Raw genomic sequence first — 22,797 nt, forward strand, 5'->3', positions numbered from 1 at the left:
GACTCTTTGCAACCCCATGGATTACAACCCACCAGGCTCCTCTGTCCATGGGGATTCTCCAGGCAAGAATACTGGAGTGGGTTGCCATGCCCTCCTCCAGGGGATCTTCCCAACCCAGGGACCGAACCAGGTCTGCAGCATTGCAGGCGGATTCTTTACCATCTGAGCCACCAGGGAAGCCTATAAACTGTGTATATAAAGGGTATCAGCCTCACACCAACCAATAATGGTTTTGTTCTAGCTCCTACTTAGAGAAACCTAAAAGTCATCTGAAAAACCCAAACTCTTCTCTCCTGTTCTCACTCCGTATGAATCTGTCTTTGCCTAGCTCCTGTCCCCTCTGGCCACATTCCCCAGCTTCCTCAGAGATTCCTTCAAGCCTGTCACCCCTGCCTTCCCTATATTTGACAGTTCATACGTTCCCTTAATAATCCAACTCTTCCTCCTCCAATGTAACTACTGCCTCCGTCTTCACTTTTTTTTTTAAATTCCTGAGACCTTCACATCAAGTGCTAGTTCTCCTTTCTATCCGTTATATTTATACAATGATACCACTGCCACATGTACCTTACTTAGCTCTTTCCTTCTAGACTTGTCCTACTTCCCATCTTATTCCACCACTCTCATTATTTCTCCTGGCCTTATCTCTTTTCATCTTCTCTCACATCTTTTCTTGTCCCCTATGCTTGTATCTGGGGGTCAGCTTGCTTGTAAGCCCTAGAATCATAGCCCCTTCCCCACTCAGTTCTACTCACAACCCACTCCCACCCCTTTACCTGGGACAAATAGAAAGATCCTAACATACTCAGGCAGTTGGTGGTGTGCATGGTTTCAGAGGTCTTGTCTTTTCCCTTTGGCCATGTTATAACTGCACTCCATAGGCTCTCTCCATGCTCTCAAATGTGTCCAGACTTTTGTGCTTATTCTAAGTTTCAGTGACCCAAATGTTCTAGGGCTCAGAAATAATATGGCAAATATATATATATATTTTGAAGAATTAATTAGAAATAGTTGACAGAGCTTCCTGCCTTCAAAAGGAGATTATGGCTCACAGGAATCTAGATTAAAGAGAAAGTGTTGTCAAAAAGGTATGCAGGTAGTAAGGGGCTGAGGCAAAACTCCTACTGATGAAGGAAGTTTGGAAAATACTGCTCTAGAGTATTTGGAACTGAAATTTACTTACTCATTTAATTAGTCATACATTCACTTATGCATTCATGTAGTCATTCATTCAATAAACAAGTACTGATACTGAGCACCTACTACTCCGTACCAGGTACTGGGCTAGGTGTAGGATATGTTAGTGTTTATCAAAACAAAAGCTAAAGGAACTCCATCCTTCATAGAGTTTCCTGTATAAGGGAGATTCCATGTGCTTAAGCAGAGTGTTGTTTTTTTTTTAAGGGTGTTCCTACTTAAATAGATTTTAAAAACATAACTGAAGTGACAAATACAAACTCTTTGTAAATAAGTAGCATCTGGATACTAAATATGTTAACACTCTGAATTTTAATAGGGAATTACTAGAGATACTTTTACCTAATCTTGTGTCAAATCACTCTTGGGCTGGGTTAATATAGCAAATTAAACACACTTCATGTGAAAATACATTACTCTTATTCTACTATAAATAAAAAACACTAATACTGCTCTAGTTAGAAAATGAAATTGTGTTTGTTTCTCACAAATGTAGGTTTGGATTTGAGTCTCCTGTAGTACCTATCTCCTGAGATGCTGGCTGGGCTTTTAGAACAGCTTGCAACACAGGATCTTCCCATGGGCCACCATCTCTAATGATTCGAGTCACCAGTTCCAGATTCACATTTCCATATCTGCGGAGGTGATTCTGGCATTCCTAGGAGAGAAAAATCATTTTGGCTTTGTGAATTTAAAGGGGTTAAAAACTAAACTTGATCATCATTGTCAATAAAATGACTGATGGTCAATAAGGCAGCTGTTAAACTATGAAAGAGAAAGGGTTGCTTTAGTAACCTAATTAGGGTGTCAAAAACCCATTAGTACACAAATAGGCTTTAATGCCAAAGGTTACACAGTTTATACAAAATTGGACTTAGAAAATCCCATTATAGCAGGGATAAAGTGTAACCTAAGGAAAAAACATAAGGGATGCATCATTCCTAGGAAAAGAACGGGGTTGCAAAAATATAAAACATGTATGTTCAGTTATGTGAAGGCTCATAAAGTTTCCATTAACAATGGCAGGCCTGACAATAAGAAGGGAATAAAGAGGTCCCTGTCCAATGCAGACTCTGGCTGGCAGGTAGGTATAGGTCTTGGTCCCTGATCCCAGATGTAGAATCTTAGATGTGGAAGAGGCTGGAAGACGGAAATTCTATTCCACTTTGTTGTATAAGTAGATTTATAGTCTTGAGATGAGAAATGACAGGCTGAAGGAATGAATCTAGCCTATAATATGAAGACTTTGCATTAGATTTAAGATAAAGATACTATTGATAAGTTGGGCATTAAATGATAATTTATCTATGCATTTGTGGGGGTTACAAAAGATATTTGAAATGTTTTTATAGACTGGTGATTAACATAATGAGTTATATAACATAAGTTTGTAAACAATGTTAAGAGAACTTGGTTTATTGAATTTACTTATTAGACTTAGATTTACAGGATTTAATCATTTGATTATGCATCTTAGATGCATTATGTACTTTGTCAGGTGTTTTTTAAAATATTTCATGGAATTTGATAATTTAAAAAGATTAACTGAAGATCTAGTGAAGGTATAGATAGATTTATTTTTTAATGCATAAATTGAACTTAAGGCCTTAAGAAAAAACTAGATAGTGACATTGGCAATGCTAAAAACTGGAATAAAATGCACATCACTTAAAACACAAACAACTGTCAAAATTTTTTTCTGTGCTCAAAAAATCCCTCAGACATGAAAAACTTAGTTATAAAGCGAAGCTTAGGATAAAACCATATATATTTACAAATTTTACTTAGATGAATCATTAGGCTACATATTCAAAGTGGCAATTAACATTTTGCTTTTATTAAATTGTCATATTCTTTCATTATTTCAGTAGCCCAAAGCGGTATCTATTTGCCACTTTTCATTCATTGTTAAAGTACATGAAAGAGGCTTTGTCTTTTAAGAGAACAAGGCAGTAGAAGAAATCACATTTTAAGACAAAGAACCATTCAAAGAAGCACCACCAAGTCAAACAGGAAAACACCTTCTAAAAGTTACCTATGGAATTCCCAAATTAAGCAGGCAAGCACACAAAAACCCTATAAACAATTACTTAACCTTTCTGCTTAACCTTTCTGCTTTTTCAGTTAACTCTTCTACAAAATGGATACTACAAACACCTACTTTATAGGACTGTTGTGAGGATTAAACAACACATAGTACTGACACTTAATAAATGCAAGTTACTTTTTTTCTAGTATTTTTAAAGATTCTGAATAAATATTTAATTTTAGGACACCCAACCGCTTAGCATAAAATTAATTTCTATATTTCCATGTGTTAGCATGTTATAGCACTCATAAAAATAAGGTATAAAGTTATTGATCAGCCATGATTTTTTTAACACATGGAACACAGTAATGATCTGGGCAATGACTTCACAGATAAAAATTATAATCAGTTTCAAACCTCAAGGTAAATAAATTCCTAAATTACTCTAGACATACATATCATTGCCAATACAAATTAAGCTACTGTAAGCTGGCTTTTCGGAGAAGGCAATGGCAACCCATTCCAGTACTCTTGCCTGGAAAATCCCATGGACGGAGGAGCCTGGTGGGCTGCAGTCCATGAGGTTGCTAAGAGTCGGGCACGACTGAAGTGACTTAGCAGCAGCAGCAGTAGCAAGCTGGCTTTTGGTCCAAAGCACAAGAAATAGGTGAGCTGGATGCCAGCCCATGAATCACTGGTGAGGCTTTCACTCTGCTGTGGAACTCTTGGTGAGGCACCAATAATATAGCACTTAGCACTGTGGGACCTGAAACAGGACTTGGGCCTAAAGTCAAAAGATGATGAAACAGATCTACTGCTAATATCTTAAACGTGGCAGAAAATAAGAAATACTTGGAGGTCTTGTTAAAAGATGACTCCCAGACCCCAATTCAAACCTACTGTTTTAATTATTAAACCTACTATTTAATTATTATAATTCAAAGTTTCTAAAGAAAAACCCTAATAACCTGTATGTTTAATAATAGCTACCCCTCAGTCAGCTCTGGCATATGTTTTGATTGTACCTCCTACATTTAAAGTGCACTGTCATAACTGTTTATACTGTAAAGTATATACTTGCACTCCTACCAATCTTTCTATTAAAATTAGTAAATTAGCTTAAGTTCATTTTCTAAGATAAAATTATATTTAAGTGAAAGTTTTGGGTTTTGGTGCACTCCTTGAGTCAAATATAGCATATTTTGGAGAACACTTCTATGGGGAAGGAAGTCTGGATAGGAAGTAGAGATGAAATAAAGATTTCACTTTGGTCTATTTTAGACACAGAATGAAAGAAAAGTTCTTAAGTATCTTTTAGCTCATTTTTCCTTAAATAGTATGGTGGCTTTTTTGAATGGTTTTCAATTTACAAGCTCTCAAGTGAAAAAGGAAATACTTAAATCACTCTAGATTTACAACTTATCTTTTCTAGAGTATATTTATATTGTATTGTTTAGGAGGTTTATTTAATTAAAAAACCTATATATTAACTTGGACCTATATATTAACTTAATCCTTTATTTACTCACTGCATTGTGCTAAATATAATTCCCTTGGAAACTTACATTCAGCCTTGTGTCTTTGCCAAAGCAGAGAGAAAACATAACTTCCTCACTCTTCATTTATAATCTGTTTAGTTCCAGAAGACTTTTCTTTCACAAACTCGCTGCCACTTTACATGTCTGTGTAGCTGCAGGTCAGTATTCTGGCCATTACACAAACTTAATCTGAATTCTTTTGTTTATCATAGTATAGAAGTTCTTAATACTTAAACTTCATATTTAAGGACCTCTGAATTTACCAACCTAACTCATTCACCTATTAATGAACACCATGACTCCTCTTTTCCAGCCTGGTTTTTAATGTCTCCTAAGCTTATCTCATACTTCCTTGCCTATGCCTTTTCTCCTACCACTCTCCCCTACAACTTTCTCCTGTCTTCCCACTGAGAAACCTCCACTAGCTACCTCAATCCATAATAATTCTCCAGCAGTATTGAAAATCTGTACAACTCTACTCTTCTGGTACTCATTATACAGGAGCAAGGCCCTGCATTACTGAGTAGGTGTTGCCATCATCTTACTTCCTAGGTAGTTAAGAGTTTCTTCAGTCAGAAAAGGAAAGTATACCAGAGAAGATATATACTTAAATAATAGATAACTTTCAAAATCAAATTAGGATTTTATAGAAATCTGTGAAAGCAGAAGCACTATGAAATATGTCTTATTTTGAATGAAATCAGATTCCAGAATAAAGTATAAAATACCATGTCAAATTCATTCATAAGCAAGATACTGCAGCAGATCAAAGCAAAAATGTAAAGGGTATTCAATGTGGTTGATTTATAAAAATAAAGACTTTAAAACACAGCAAACTTTATAATTTATAACCCTGGGAAATGAAAATGATATCTTTTATTATTATATTTTCATTAGCTATGGTAAAGTACTTCAAAAAGGGTAAAATTCAAAGATGTTATGCAGTTTTCTTTCACAAAAAGACAGTTCTCACAAATTTGCTGTTCTTTTCTGTGATAGGTTTCTGAGAAGTATTCATCTGATGTTTTTGAAAAAATTAGCATTCTGAGTTTTCTAATATAGAAAGATAGTATACAGTGAGAAAGTTACTTTGAAAAAGAAAGTTCTTAGGAGATGATCATTTAAAATAGATGTTTGGATGTATTTACATCATTACATGACTATTGTTGCCCCAATTCATTACCAACTATAATGCTTGTATTTATGCCATTAAAAAGACTTAATTAGAATTTTCTGTTTAAAACATCCTTCATTTGGAGCATTTTAATGAGTTTTCAGTTTGTTTAAAAATGGTTACTCTTCAAGAAAACAGTGATTTCAGAAACAACAAATTTAGTCAAATTGCAAAAAACTGAAAATTGCAAATTTTTATTAAAAATTTTTCAATAATATGAACTTAATTTTTTAAAAAAATAAAGCACATTCAGTCATACTGGTGTCATTAAATTTTACAGTTAAAATATTATATTACTACATATTTTTTATGTTTTATAATAGTTGTTTAGTTGGTAAAGTCATGTCCAACTCTTTTGCGACCTCGTGAACTGTAGCCCATGAGGCTTCTCTGTCCATGGGATTTCCTAGGCAAGAACTTTGGGGTGGGTTGCAATTTCTTCTTCCAAGGGGTTATCCCAACCCAGGGATCAAATCCATGTTTCCTGTATTGGCAGGCAGACTTTTTACCACCGAGCCACCGGGGAGCCCACATAGTATTAGTGGAAGTGAAAGTGTCTGTCACTCAGTCGTGTCCCACTCTTTGCAACCCCATGGATTGTAGCCCACCAGGCTCCTCTCTCCACGGGACTCCCCAGACAAGAATACTGAAATGGGTTGCCATTCCCTTCTCCAAGGGATCTTCGGGACCAGGGATTGAACCTGGGTCTTCCACATTGCAGATAGATTCTTTACCATCTGTGCCACAGGGAATATTTCCAAATACTATAGTATTAGTACATGTACATAAAATAACAGCTACACACATATTGGGGATATATGTTCAAACTGAAAAAAAAAAAAAGGCTGAATGGGTATGCTATCAGAAGTCTGAGGATTCCTAGTTTTAGGTATTATTTATTTATTTTTGTGTTTGGTATCAGTTATAAAACTCATCTTCTTCTCTTGATCCTAGTGGCTTGGGAGCTCTCTCCAACACCCCCTGGTCTGCTTCTTCCTTGCCATCACCACAGTTTGTGCTCTAGTCGACGCCTTCATCTGCTGTCAGACAGCCACAAGAAAGTTTCTTCTTTCTCCCTCTCCCCATTAGGGTGGTCTTGAAAAGGCTTTAAAATGTTACGACCATGAAGCATTTAAGATAGGAGTATAAATAAAAACATTTCTTTAAGCCTATTCTTTTGACCCATACATTATTGCAAACACATGGTTGCATCATTTAGTAGACTAGGGAACACTGGAAAGAAGGCTGAGTTGAGAACAGGATTCTATAAACCTCAACTCGCTTGAGCTTAAGTTTCTGATCTATAAAATAAGGAATTATTGGATTAAATTTCTAAGGTGATTGTCATCTTAAAATTATAAAAAATTCATTATTGCATATAAATTATCCATATTTCATTTTAAAAAATAACTAGAAATCATGTACTTATAAGTGAACTATGAGGGCTTTTGAAAAAATAAAAATATGAGTTATTGTTTCCTATTTAATAAACCTGATTACATTTTTTTTACATTTAAAATTTTTAGATAACAATGTAAATGTTACTTAGTTTTTTTCTGAAGGGAAAAGCAATCATAAATAAAGTAAAACCACCAACTCAGAGTATAATCAGATTTCAGAATTAATTGGTAGTTGCCATGATAATGGTCTTCCCTTGTGGCTCAGATGGTAAAGAATCCACCTGCAGTGTGGGAGACCTGGGTTTGATCCCTGGGTTGGGAAGATCCTCTGGAGGAGGGTATGGCAACCCACTCCAGTATTCTTGCCTGGAGAATCCTCATGAACATAGGAACCTGGCAGGCTGTAGTCCATGGGGTCACAAAGAGTAGGATGTGACTGAGCAACTAAGCACGCACAGCACAGCACTTTCAATTTAAAGACAGAAAGTTTAATTTCTGCATATCTTATTAAGAAACATTTACTTCTAATTTAGTTTAAAATTATTTTTACATAGAAAGTCTGAAGATTACAAAGAAATATATTTCTATGTGTGTTATCTGAGCGTGAAAGTACAACCTACCCTACTATCAATAATTTAAAATAAGTAATGAAATGATATGGCTATCAGAGAAGTGCTATTGTTACAGTTCTAACCTGTAACATAGACCCTGAAGCAGAATTAAGGTAGCTGCAAGATTTACTTGAGAACAGGTTCCTAGGCAAACTAAATATAAAATATGACTCTGTGAATAGGTCAGTCAAGAGAACAGGTCACAATATGGGTTATGCCACAAATTGACAAGTTACTAAATCTCCAATAAATATTGTTGAATGAATGAATAAAATTTCTCAGGTCTTTGGTTTAATGATTTATTTAGAAATATTTTATCTGGGAAAATATATATTACTTCAGGTATTAATATGTTCAGATAACATGGGAACACAATTTTGAAACTGCTTCTCACAGAAGGTCTTGCTCTTAAGCTGCTATTTGTTGTTCAGTCACTCAGTTGTGTCTGACTCTTTACAATCCCACGGACTGCAGCATGCCAGGCTTCCCTATCCTTCACCATATCCGAGAGTTTGCTCAAACTTACGTCCATTGCATGGAGTCAGTGATGCCATCCAAACATCTCGTCCTCTGTCATACCCCTCTCCTCCTGCATTCAATCTTTCCCTGCATCAGAGTCTTTTCCAGTGAGTTGGCTCTTTGCATCAGGTGGCCAAAATACTGGAGCTTCAGCATCAAGCCTTCCAATGAATACTCACGGTTGATTTCCTTTAGGATTTACTGGTTTGATCTCCTTGCAGTCCAAAGGACTCTCAGCGGTCTTCTCCAACACAGAAGGTTCGAGAAACTATCAATTCTTCAGAGCTTAGCCTTCTTTATGGTCCAATCTCACATCCATACATGACTACTGGAAAAACCATAGCTTTGACTAGACAGACCTTTGTCGGCAATGTCTCTGCTTTTTAATATGCTGTCTAGGTTTGTCATAGCTTTTCTTTCAAGAAGCAAGTGTGTTTTAATTTTATGGCTGCAGTCACTGTCCACAGTGATTTTGGAGCCCAAGAAAATAAAGTCTCTCACTGTTTCCATTGTTTCCCCATCTATTTGCCATGAAGTGATGGGACCAGATGCCATAACCTTAGTTTTGGGAATGCTGAGTTCTAAGCCAGCTTTTACAGTCTCCTCTTTCTCTTTCATCAAGAGGCTCTTTAGTTCCTCTTTACTTTCTGCCATAAGGATGGTGTCATCTTCACAACTGAGGTTATTAATATTTCTCCCTACAACCTTGATTTCAGCTTGTGCTTCACCAGCCCAGCATTTCTCATGATGTATAAGCAGGGTGACTATATATACAGCCTTGACCTACTCCTTTACCAATTTGGAACCAGCCTGTTGTTCCATGTCCGGTTCTATCTCTTGCTTCTTGACCTGCATACAGATTTCTTAGGAGGCAGGTAAGGTGGTATGGTATTTCCATCTCTTTAAGAATTTTCCAGTTTGTTGTGATACACACAGTCAAAGGCTTTAGTGTAGTCAATGAAGCATAAATAGATGTTTTTCAGGAATTCTCTTGCTGTTTCTATGACCCAACAGATGTTAGCAATTTGATCTCTGGTTCCTCTGCCTTTTCTAAATCCAGCTTATACATATGGAATTTCTCAGTTCACGTACTGTTGAAGCCTAGCTTGGAGTTATATTTAAAAACCTTTTAACCAGAGCTACAAAGGTAGTTTTGAATACCAAGATGAGAAATTTGCCAAATCATTTGGGAAATTTATTCCAATTAGTCTAGGGAGGGGACATGATCTAGGTTTTGAGAAGGTTTTAGTGGAATGTCAATGGTTCTAAACTTATTCCTATTAGCTAAAATAATAAAATCTGGGAGACACACTGGTCTTATGAAGATGATGAATATACACTCTCACTTCTTTGTGTGTGTGTGTCAGTTGCTCAGTTGTGTCCGACTCCTTGTGACCCCATGCACTGTAGCCTGCCAGGCTCCTCTGTTCATGGAATTCTCCAGGCAAGACTACTCGAGTGGGTTGCCATTCCCTTCTCCAGAGGATCTTCCCAAGTCAGGGATCAAACCCTGGTCTCCTGCATTGCAGGTAGATGCTTTACCATTTGAGCCACCAGGGAAGCCACTCTAACTTCTCAGGGAAGATCAACACTTGCCCCAGTAAAACAGTGTGGACGTAACAAGCTATTTACACTCCTCTCTTGTGGCTGGTTCTTTTACTTCTGATTATTTTTTGCTCTTCAAGATGCTATTACAGTATAGCCTTGGGCCTCCTCCTGTTTGGGAATTTTTGTCCCCTATTTCCTCCCACCTCCTTTCCCTACTCACACAAAGGTCAAACAGATGGAAAAATAGGGTAGAATACCAAGGGAAAAAAAAAGCTTAACTAAGGCCAACTGCTATGCTCAGTCGCTCAATTGTGTCAGACCCTTTATAATCCTGTGGACTGTAGCCAGTGAGGCTCGTCTGTCCATGTGATTCTTCACACAAGAATACTAGAGTGGGTTGCCATTTCCTCCTCCAGGGGATATTCCCTGACCTTGGGATTGAACTCGGCATCTCTACAGAGCTCTAGCAGTAATGCTTTTAGATTACAGGTTGGGATTTTGTTGACTACTTCAGGGTCAATCTCTCCCCCCCCCACCCCGCCCCTAAATAAAACAACTGAACAAAAATCTATATAACAGTTATTTTTCTCTTGATTAATAAAATGATACATGATCTTGACTTAAAAAGAAACAAATTAGGGAGATACACATAAAAACCCATATATCTACCATTAATTGATGATCATTCAGTTCAGTTGTCTTCAATTGTTCAGTCGTGTCCAACTCTTTAAAACAATCCCATGGACTGCAGCATGCCAGGTTTCTCTGTCCATCATGAACTCCCGAGCTTGCTCAAATTCATGTCCATCAAGTCGGTGATGCCATCCAACCGTCTCATCCTCTGTTGTCACCATCTCCTCCTGCCTTCAATCTTTCTCAGGATCAGGGTCTTTTCCAGTGAGTTGGCCCTTGGCATCAGCTGGCCAAAGCACTGGAGCTTCAGCTTCAGCATCAGTCCTTCCAAGGAATATTCAGGACTTATTTCCTTTAGGACTGACTAGTTTGATCTCCTTGCAGTAAAAGGGACTCTCAAGAGTCTTCTCCAGTTCAAAAGCATCAATTCTTTAGCACTAGCCTTATCGTCCAACTCTCACATCCATATATGACTACTGGAAAACCACAGCTTTGACTATATGGACCTTTGTTGGTAAAGTAATGTCTCTGCTTTGGGGCATCATTAGTACTTGGATATTCCAAAGATATTTAAAACTCTTGTGTCTAGAATGGAACTTATCTTCTTTCTAGATCCTCCTCTTCCCCCTATGATCAATGCTCAGTTAGTGAACAGCACTACTCTACGTGGTTATTTCAAAGAAGGAAACAGCAACCCACTCCATTATTCTTGCCTAGAGAATCCCATTGACAGAGAAGCCTGGTGGGCTATGGTCCATAGGGTTGCAAAGAGTTGGACAGGACTGAAGTCACTTAGCACATACATGGTTACTTCAGCTTAAATGCCCAAGAATATATTGATTCCTCCTTATTTTCCTTCAATCCAATCAGTACTATAATCTGAGATCTTAGTTGTTGATTATTGTGTGTGTACTTTTATTCAAAACTTATAGTTTCTTTTTTCAGAATCATTTCTGATATTAATAGGATTTTCATAACAACATATTAACAATAGTGTGCTTACTTTTACTTGTTTCTTCAGATCAGTCCTATTTTTTTTTTCCTGTAACCACCCTGTGTAAATTCTTTGATCACTTCTAAATCAGCTGGTTTCTTTCATTTTCCTGATAAAAGATATGTAGCTGGTTTGTCTTCTAAGTATCTGGACTATTTATTTATGTTGCCTTCTCTTATAAACTACAGGGCTTGGCATCTGTATTATTAAATAATACTTTTTCCCTTTAAAAACTCCAGATATTATTCTGGCATTTGTTACAATGAAGAAGTTCACTGCAGACCTGATTTTTTTCTTTCCTTTGTGAGAACCCTAGTTTTTCTATGTGAGTCCTGCATCTGTAGGAGTTTTTTTTATCCTAAAAATGAAGACTGTAATAAGATATGGCTGTATGTAACCATGAATTGAAAATTAATTTTTAAAATTATTTACTTCACTGGTTTGGTTTTTCTTAGAGCTAGTCTGCTGCTGATAGCCTTCACTACACTTTTAATTTAGTGGTTTCCTCTCCATACAGTATTTTACTTCCATACATCCTTGAGATTGTCCTTTCTTTTAAATTTCACTTCAGTTTCATGGAAGATACTTGAGACTCAACCAGAGCAAGAACATAACGGATCCTTAAAAAAAGAAACACCTTTTATCTTACCATGTAACTGATGGTAATTCATGTTATTTAATCTCTTCATTCATCTTTACTTAGAGTATTTACAACAGAGAGCTGTTTTACTAATGGATAAATAGGTCTTTCGTCAAATTTTTCAAGTCCAAACACAGAAGGTAAAAGTTTCTAAGTATGATTTGTTAAGAGTAATGGCCTGTGAGGCAGTAAATTATGAGGAAGCTACAGCTGGAGCTGTACAGCTGAGCTATTCAGAAAACTTTCTTACCTCTGGGTAAGAAAGTTGGGACAAGCTGCATTTAGTTTGGGTCATACCATCATTCTCTCAATGAAAGCAATGCTCTCATGCAGAGCCATACATACCATTTTTAATGTAGGTTTAACAGTCACATCACAGTTCCTGTTCTGTTGGTTCTGCTGCACACCTAGTGTATTTTCAGGAAGCACCAACAAGAATGAGATTGGCCACATACCAAATGACCCACTATTTGCTATTTCCTCTGGCCTCTACTGTTACAAGCTGGTGGGGGGAGCCACATATTAATGGATAGCACTGGACGGTTCTCTCTTTTATCTCTGTCTCTCATTTCCCTATTTAATCACATTCAGTCAATCAACTGCCGATTTTATAGCATTCACAAGGAATTTTTTCCCAAGTTTTACATTATTTTTGTCATTTCATTGGGAGTCTATTTAATTAAATTAATGGGTTTTAGAGACCAAGTGTAATTAATTCAATTACAAGCCTATGGAAAGCTCACCAATGAACAGATTAAAAAGAATAATAATGAAGTTGGTGCATCACACAAGAAATGTGTCATCTTCTTATGTTGAGGTAAAGAAAAATTACCAGAAGCCAAGTACCAAGAAAGCAAGCTTTTAGGAGCCAGCACAGATCCTCCTCATCTTAGAATGGGGTTAAGGCGTAATAAACCACTGTAAGATGAAAATACCGTAAGTCGAAAATGCATTTAATACATCTAACCTCCCAAACATCATAGCTTAGCCAAACCTGCCTTAAAAATGCCCAGAACACTTATACTGGGCTTGAAGTTGGGAAAAGTCATCTATCACAAAGCCTATTTTATAATAAAATATTGAACACCTCATGTAATTTATTGATTATACTTAAAGTCAAAAACAGAATGGTTGTTTGGGTACAGAATGGTTGTCTACTCTCATGATAGTATGGCTAACTGGAGCTACCGGGAGCTGCTGCCACTGCCCAACATCATGAGACACCACCATATGGCATATCATTAGCCAGGAAGAGATCAAATTTCAAAATGTGAAGTACACTTTCTACTGAATGGTACGCTTTCACACCATCGTAAAGCTGAAAAATTCTAAGTTGATCCACTGTAAGTTGGGGACAATCTGTATATGGAACATCTGGCTCTAAGAATGAAGTTTCCTCTTGGAATAAAGCACAGAGAAAATATAGTCAATGGATAAGAATAATAAGTAATTTCTACCTAAACAACTCAAGGTTTAGGAAATCTGAAATTCACAGAAGAAAAGAATAAGCTTAAGAGGTAGGTTTTGATTTCATTGTGAAAAACAGAAATCCTAATAATATGACTTCATGAGTTCACATACTTCTTAGGCCTTAAACCTGATCGTTTTTCTAAGAACAATGCCAAACAGAGGACCCTATACAGCAAATACAATTACTGTTCCCACTTTACAAACAATGAAACTGACACCGAAAGTATGTAACTTGCCCAAGATGACAGAGTGGCAAGTCAGGAAATGGGAAGGAAGTGGGTGGGGGAAGAGAATAAACAACTCAAATCTGCCAAGAATGTTAGTCTCTTGCTAATTCAAAGTGTGATCTAGGGACCAGCACCATCAGCATCACCTCATAGCTTGTTAGAAATGCAGATTCTCAGGTCCCAACCCAGAACTACTGAATTGTTAACTTGGATTTTAGCAAAATTCCCATGTGATCTTTATGTACACTAAAGTATGAGCAGCTGTGTTTGTCCTACTTCTTGTAGAGAAGAAAGAGCATGATCTTAGCTGGTATGAACCTGTATGAAAGATGGATAGAAATGTACCACTTGGGAACTACGGCTTGCACTAGTAGAAAGTATTAAAAAGATTTTTCAAAAGGTGACATTGGGTTTGTCATTGGACTATCAAAGGTTGGTCTAAAGCCTGGAAAATTCACAAGCTTACAAATGTGAGGTTTGAAAGGAGTATACATGATGGACTACATGTTGGCCTTTTTGAGTCCCTTAAGGGCACCTGGCTGGGGAAGTACCAGCAGCAGCAGTTCAGTTACAAAATGAAGACTATTCTCCAGATAGAGCTAAAATGGGAACAAAAGGGGAAATTTCTCCAAGGAGATAGGAATTAGAGGCTTAGGAAAATTTAGAGCAGGAATGGGCCACAATATCACAAGTAGCAGAAATGCAGAGATTGAAAACAAACAGGAGAAGGGGTGGGGTTTAGAATTTGTTGAGGAAACAGAAAACAGTGCAAACCTATTGAGGTTGAGGAACTCTATTGAGGAATTAATTCTTTAGATAACTGAATGGAAACTCTGTTGACAAAGCGAAAAAAGGATATACACTTCACAAATATTATGATTTCACACATTTAAAACAGAAGTCAAATACTGTCTCTCATCAACTCTAAAAACACTTCAGTATTTGCCACTGAAGTCATTTGTCACTTTCTAAAATACTTGCAGTTTACAAAGGTTTGACTTCTTGTCTTTTTGTCTCTAAACCAGAATTAAAGCTCACAATAGCAAGGTTTTTCTGGTTTTGCTTATTACGGTTTTTTCCAGAGCTTAGTGCATAGTGCACAGTGGAAACTAAATAAATATTTACTGAAGCAAAAATTCAAGAATAGATTGCTAAGGACACAAGTGTCGAAGGAAAAATGGAATGGAAAATTATTTTAAAATACCTGAATATAGACCCTAGTTAGAATGCAGTTTCCATGAGAACAGGTATTTTTACCTCTTTTGCTCAATGTAAGGATGGATACAATAGAAAGTTCAATATAATGTAACTGAGTCTAAGATGTGTTTTTTTTTTCATATTTTTTAACACTGAGATCATATTATTTTACAATAGTATCTGAATCCGTGTCAGCCTGGTAATGGTTATGATGTAGTTGTCATTCTGGACGCAGGGACATTAAAGACAGCATGAAACCTTGCCAAACGGTTTACTGGTGACTCAGAATAAAACCCAAGAGACTAGCAGAGCACTCCTTTAACTCTTGGATATCAAATGGTATAGGTATAGATAATTAATCTAACTTAATACCCCTGAAGCAGGAGTCAAAAGTGACTAGTTAAACAGAACTTATTGTAAGTCATTTTAAGCTTTTAAAAACCCAGTACACATGACTTTTAGTTCTTTTATTAACTATTTTAGGAAATGCTACATCACCAACACTTTCGATGCCACTGAAGACAAAATAGTGTAGAAAAACAGACACTGATGACTGGAGAGGAAAAGCAATTCTAGAGTCAGATTCTGAGTGTGAAAAAGTTTTAGATATACTTTAGCCAATTAAGTTTGCTTATAGTTTTCCTATTTTAGGACTTCCCTGATAGCTCAGTTGGTAAAGAATCTGCCTGCAATGCAGGAGAACCTGGTTCAATTCCTGGGTCAGGAAAACCTGCTGGAGAAGGGAAAGGCCACCCACTCTAGTATTCTTGGGCTTCCCTGGTGGCTCAGTTGATAAAGAATCCACCTACAATGTGGGAGACCTGGGTTTGATCCCTGGGTTGGGAAGATCCTCTGGAGAAGGGAAAGGCTACCCATTCCAGTATTCTGGCCTGGAGAATTCCATGGACTATATGTCAATGTGGTCACAAAGAGTCAGACTGAGCAACTTTCACTTCACTTCCTATTTTATGTATGTACCAGAATAATCAATCATAAAAATCTGTTTTAATTCAACCTAAAACTCTTTCAGTAAACATGAAATAAAAGTTATAGGGGAGAGAAAGCATTGCACAACTTCTCTGTGACTCTGATGATTTCCTTCCTCAATGTAGAATGCAGTATGTTGTCTGAACAATTATACCCCTAGGGGGAGCTCAAAGTCCATCTTTCTTTATGTGTGTGTGCTCAGTCACTCAGTTGTGTCTGACTCTACGACCCCATGGGCTGTAGCCCACCAGGCTTCTCTGTCTGTTGGATTTCCCAGGCAAGAATACTGGAGTGGCTTGCGATTTCCTTCTCCAAGGGATCTTCCCGAGTCAGGCATCAAACCTGTGTCTCCTGCATTAGCAGGAGGATTCTTTACCACTGCGCCACCTGGGAAGCCCCACATCTTCCTTTATTCCACCCCTCAAAAGGGCAATGAGATACTGCCAAGGACACATTAGTGAGCCACAGTACTATATACTGCTTCCCAACAAAATGGTATAAAAACATCAAATGATCTTGTATCTACAGGTGAGGTCTTAGATCTTTAGTCATTCCCTTCTAGATTTACTATTCATTCATAAAGTGTATGCAAAAAGAAAAAGAAAAAAAACCCTGTCTCCTCTCTTGGGAAGGCTATTAAGGAAATAGATGAGAAAATCAGACAATAGCCAAGGGAAAAAGTGGCATGGGGACAGACAGCCTGTTTCTAGTCTAGGCAAAAAGAGTGCTTTTTCTATGGCTAAGTTCTGCATGGGGTTTTGCAACAAAAGCCTTTAGCAATAAAAAGCATGCTAGCAATAAAAGGATGTGCTTAGGAAGCTACAGGGGGTGGTGGCAGCAGGCTCCAGTCTAGCAAACAAGGAATTAAAATCTAATGTATGAACTTCTTAGAAGTACAGCTAAAAGTTACTTTTAAGAACTTTCTTTTCTGCCAATGTAACAGAATCTTAAGCATTGCCACGTTAGGAAATCTAGAAGCTTATAATCAATAAATAATCAATATACTACTTTCAGGCAGAGCAAAAGGGCCTGTTTCAAAGGTAGATTAAAATGAAATTAATAAACTGTTTTACCTGGAATGATCCAAGAATATCCTTTAAGGGCTCTTCATAAAATTCATCTCTTCCAAAGAACAGCAGCAACTCAAAGAAACTCCTAGAAAGAATAAGTGAATGGATTGATTTTTTTTTGCCCCAATTTAAAGATTATCAAGAAATAACAGTTACATAATATCATATATTTAGTTTTAAATTAGTTGGCTTTGAGAAACTGTATTAATCATTTGAAGTAAAGTGAAGTTTAAGTCACTCAGTCGTGTACGACTCTTTGCAACCCCATGGACTATACATACAGTCCATGGAATTCTCCAGGCCAGAATACTGGAGTGGGTAACTTTTCCCTTCTCTAGGGGATCTTCCCAACCCAGGGAACGAATCCAGGTCTCTCCGGCATTACAGGCAGATTCTTTACCAGTTGAGCTACAAGGGAAGCCCATTAATCATTTAGGATTCATGTTATGTTTTTGGTAAAATTATAATAAAAGAAATATACTGACGTTCTATATCAATAGAATTACTTGAGTCTAGTAGTAGGAGTAGTGTTAGTCACTCAATTGTGTCCAATTCTTTCTGACCCCATGGACTGTAGCCTGCCAGGATCCTCTCCAGGCAAGAACACTGGAGTGGGTTGTCATTCCCTTCTCCAGAGGATCAAACTCAGGTCTCCTGTTTGGCAACCAGGGGGAAAAAATGCAGTGGTATACCAGGTGGCAAAAATATGGCTACAGGTATCCAAATGATTAAAAAATCATAGTCCGACTTGAAGCCAGTACAACAGACCCCAGAGAAAACGCAAAATCTAATTTTTTTTTCAGAGGGATATAGTGGTTAGTCGCTCAGTCATGTCTGACTCTCTGCAACCCCATGGACTGTAGCCCTCCAGGCTCCTCTGTCCATGGAATTCTCCAGACAAGACTGGAATAGGTTGCCATGCCCTTCTCCAGGAGATATTTCCAACCCAGGGTTCAAACCCAGGCCTCCCGCATCGCAAGCAGACTCTTTACCATGTGAGCCACCAGGGAAGCCCTAGAACAAGGTGGCACTCCCAAGACAGAGAGTAGTCTACAGCAGGGCTGGCAAACTACAGTTTCTATTTTTCATAATACGTGAGACAAGAACACTTAAATTTAAAATTTTAAATTGTTAAAAACCAAAAGCTGGGTGGGGGGGCAAGAAAATAGTATTTCCTAACAGGAAAAATTACATGAAATTTAAATATCATTGTCAGTAACTATATTATTGTTCAAACAGAGCCACATCCATGTATTTACATATTGACTATGGCTGCTTTCACACCAGATAAAAAAACTGAGAAGCTGCAACTAGACCTTACTAGTTAAGCCTAAAAATATTTGCTATCTGGCCCTTTACTCAGCCATGGTCTAGAGCCAACACTGGGTTTCAATCTCAGCTCCACTATTTCCTTTATATGTGACCCTGAGCAAGTCACTTAGTATCTCTGTGTCTCAGTTTCTTTATTTATAAAACAGGAACAATAATAATAGCTACCTCTTGTAAAGCACTTAAGATGATCCCTGGCAGAGCTATACAGGTGCTTGCTAATAATAATACAGAACTATTTTTATTATTAATATTGCCATCAAAGTTTCCTTCAACAATCTAAGAGGAAAACTAAAGTATTCACAGATGAGTTTTTCCCAGATGTGCATATGTCAGTTTTGTTGAAATATAAGACACCAATTTTTCCTTACTTAAATTATGAAGATTTTTAAGATATCAAAAAATTCATCAAAATGTTTTTCTTCAAAAATGTATTATTGTGTAATGTAATACTGGAAATGTTGAATGTGTTTCATACATTGCTTAATATTTGGATAAACTATATATTTAGTATAATGCTTAATATGTAACGGTCTATACATTAGCCAGTTATAATTAGTACTAGTCCTAATTATAGGTTACCTACAGTTCATTCAACTAAACTGAAATAATTATTCAAATTAGAAATACCTAAATAAAGTTATTTATATAAAAACAAATTATTTGCAGTGGGATGAGTATATTATAGATGGCATGCCTTTTTAATTAAAAAAATTATACCTTTTATAGTCATTTTTACTTTTATCAAACAGTATATTCCTATTAGCTATGTAAGCTTAAATAACTAGAATACCACTAGAGTCCCCATTTATGAAACAAGCTATATTCTGGCCTTAGAATTCAGATCATATTTTCACATATACTACAAGGGGTAATAAGGTACTTCCTAAAATACATAGGCACACAATAATAGACTGTTTGATAATTATGACCAGATTTACTTTTCATTTCTGGGTCTCTGAAGCAGATTAAGTAATTTTCACAATGAAATACAATAATGTGGATTTCTGCATTTATGTACCAAGGAAAATTCTACTAAATTATAATGCTTAACTATCCAAATACAAGAAATCCACTTACCAATTTAAGCCAAATAAAATTAGGTCTATTCTACATGAATTAAAGAAGAATAGAATAGAATGTTATAAACTCTCAATTTTTAACAATTTCTTCTATGATAATTCTAAATCTTTGATCAAATAGATATCTCAGCTTAAATGCTACTTAAGCTTAACAAAGAGCATTTAGTCATACTCAACCATTTGAATGCATTTAACTTCAAAACAATTTCTTCAGTAATGTCTTTACTGAGGAAAGAAAAGGTCTGTTATTTTTTTTTCAAATATATACAGATAAAGATACTGTACATTATTTTTTCTATATTATGAATTACCACCTTTGGTGATTCATCCTCTGAAAATAAGTAAAATGCCGGCTAAACAGCTGGCTTTTACCTTGACTAAAAATTAGAAGAGTTATACTAATAAGCTCCTCCGGTCAGTTTCACCACATTTCTAAGCCTGTAAGGAAAACTGCCTGCTTCCTCACTGAATTACACAGGAAAGGGGAAAAAAAAAGACTAATTTAAAAATCCTCTCATATAGGTTTTCACCTGAATTCATATTCTGTAGATGGTCCAAAAATTCTCGGGCCAAGACTTTAGCTAAGATTGGTCCTGTGCTAGTAGTATCTCCAGGTCTCTGGCTGAAACAAATGTAAATCCTTTCTAAATATCCACTTCAAACCCAGGCTTCAATTTTTACAAATAAATTTATTCCAATAAAATACAAATTCACAATTTGTAAATACTGTAGTATTTGTAAATATTAGTAATAATGATGATGTCAATAAAAATCATTGCCTATATAAGGACAGACAACACCATAAGCAAGAAGCAAAAGAAAATCCACAAAGACTTTATATATTTAAACCAGATCTAGAATATAAAATGAGGATAACATAGTTTAAGGACTCTTTGCAACCCCATGGACTGTAGCCCACCAGGCTCCTCTGTCCTTGGGATTATACTGGAGTGAGTTACCATTTCCTACTCCATGTTTAAGGAATAAATAAACATTAAAAATTATAAAAAAGATAATAGCAATCAAAAACTTATAGAAATAAAATCAACAAAATTAAAGGTCAATGAACACATTTAACTGCAGGTTAGACAAAGCTGAAGAAAAAAACTAGTAAAACTAGTATACTGAAAGATCTGTAAAAAAAAATAAACTGCAATACAGAGAGACAAAGAAATGGAAAACACACAAGGGTTAAAGACGTGAGGAATGGAGTGTACAATTCTAACATGACTAATCATACTTCCACAAAAAAAAGAGAGAGAAAGATGAAGCTAAGACAAAAACTAGGTAAGAATTTTTTTATAACTGATAAAAGATATCAGATCTAGAAAGCCCAAGAAATTTCCATAATGATTACTCTATACCTACCTAATCACAGTATTTATAAAACGCCAAAGAACAATGTATAAACAACCAGAAAAAAATAAAGACTATTTAAAAGACATGGGAAATTAAATGAGCAAGAAGAGTCTAAGATGCAAATTAGTAAAGTGTATGTGTGCTCAGTTCTGTCCAACTCTTTTGCGCCCTCATGGAGTATAGCCCACCAGGCTCCTCTGTCCATAGGATTTCCCAGGCAAGGACAGTGGAATGGGTTGCCATCTCCTTCTCCAGGGGATCTTCTGGACCCAGGTATCAAACTAGCAACTTGTGTTTTCTGTGTCTCCTGCACTGGCAAGTGGGTTCTTTACTGCTTGAGCCATGAGGAAAGCAGATGCTAATTCACTAATGCAAATTAGTAAGCATATAATGACTAAAAAATTTGATAGCATGAAGCAATAATAATAATTTCATCTGGGCTTTTAAAAATCATAGTAAAAATATATAACATCAATAGCATTAAAACTGGAATGAGAAGTTTCAGTCTTTGTGTTCTAGTGCTCTTGAGCTGAAGGAAGATAAAAAGCATATAAAATATATATTTCGGTACTAAGTTCTCATAATTTATATATTTGTATACCTGAAAGTAGAAAGTTGATTACAAAACTGAATATCCATGAAAACCATGAAACAGCATGAGCAACGAAAAGCAACTAGCCAATATGAAAACATTTTGAAATATTAAAACATTTGAAACCTTTATAATTGAACCAGCATTATAAAAATCAAAAAATAGGACATTTGCATGGGAGAAGTGAATATGTGACAAAAGCAGCATCTCAAATCAGGGAAAATGTTGGCTTCATATCAGATAGCCCAGTATTAAAAGACAAAACTGCTTCACTCCAACTTCCAAACATAAGAAAAAATTCAAACTCGATCAACAAATTAATGCAAATATCAGAAATAATCACATACAACTTGGTTACAGAGAAATTTTTCTTAATCATGATTCAAAAGTCAGGTGCAGCATAAGAATACTGATAAGATTTTCTGTCTGGCATCATACTTGTGCTACACCATTTTGTAGTTCACATCTGGGAATAAAATCTTTCAGCTTTTGCTTCCCTGAAAACATCTTTATTTCTCCCTCAAGAATTAATAGTTGAAAGACTTGTTCCTGAAGTACTTTAGAGATGTCACTTGACTATGTTCTGGTTTACATAGATTCTGAGATGTCTGCTGTGGTATTCTAAATTAGGTAATGTCTTTTTTCTCTGGTGGCCTTTAAGATTTTTTCTGTGATTTTCTGAGTTTAAATGTGACACATCTAGGTGATATAGGTGGCAGGCTGAGAGAGAGTTTAAAATTATTCTGTTTGTTGTTCTTTGTTCTGAGATTTTTAGATCTATGGTTTAATGTCTTTCAGTATATTTGAAAAAATTCATGGCTACTGTCTTGTATTTCTTCTGCCTCATTTTGCTTCTCTTTCTGGGATTCTAACAAACTTATGTTATACAGGTTCATATTTTCTTAAAGTTCTTAGACCCTCTGTTCTATTTTCTTTTTTTTTGCTTGTCATTTAGTTTAGGTAATTTCTTTTGACCTACACTTGAGTTCATTTATTCTTTCCTTAACTGTATTGTGCCAACTCTATGATGAGCCCATCAGAGGCATTCTTCATCTGTTACTGTATTTTTTATTTTCAGCATTTCCATTTGAATCTTTCTTAAAGTGTCCTAGCTCTCTGTTGAAATTCTCAATATATTTCAACCATGTTATCCACTTTTACCACTAGATCTTTATATGTGAATTTGATTCTACAACCTGCT

The 22,797-nt window shown here is 36.3% G+C and overlaps 1 protein-coding gene across 2 annotated transcripts in view; it reads right to left on the reverse strand.

The window, feature by feature from the left end:
* The window catches only part of ZNF654 (zinc finger protein 654), an 89,651-nt gene that overhangs the window by 21,266 nt on the left and 45,588 nt on the right, over positions 1–22,797 (reverse strand). For both annotated transcript variants that reach the window (XM_040226849.1, XM_040226841.1), the window contains exons 3-4: positions 17,238–17,319; positions 1,720–1,855 (exon numbers count right to left, since the gene is read on the reverse strand). In XM_040226849.1, the coding sequence (XP_040082783.1) occupies positions 1,720–1,855; positions 17,238–17,319 (218 nt within the window). The remainder of the gene's footprint in view (positions 1–1,719; positions 1,856–17,237; positions 17,320–22,797) is intronic.

Source organism: Oryx dammah, unplaced genomic scaffold (genome assembly GCF_014754425.2).
Source record: "Oryx dammah isolate SB20612 unplaced genomic scaffold, SCBI_Odam_1.1 HiC_scaffold_2, whole genome shotgun sequence".
NCBI lineage: Eukaryota > Metazoa > Chordata > Mammalia > Artiodactyla > Bovidae > Oryx > Oryx dammah.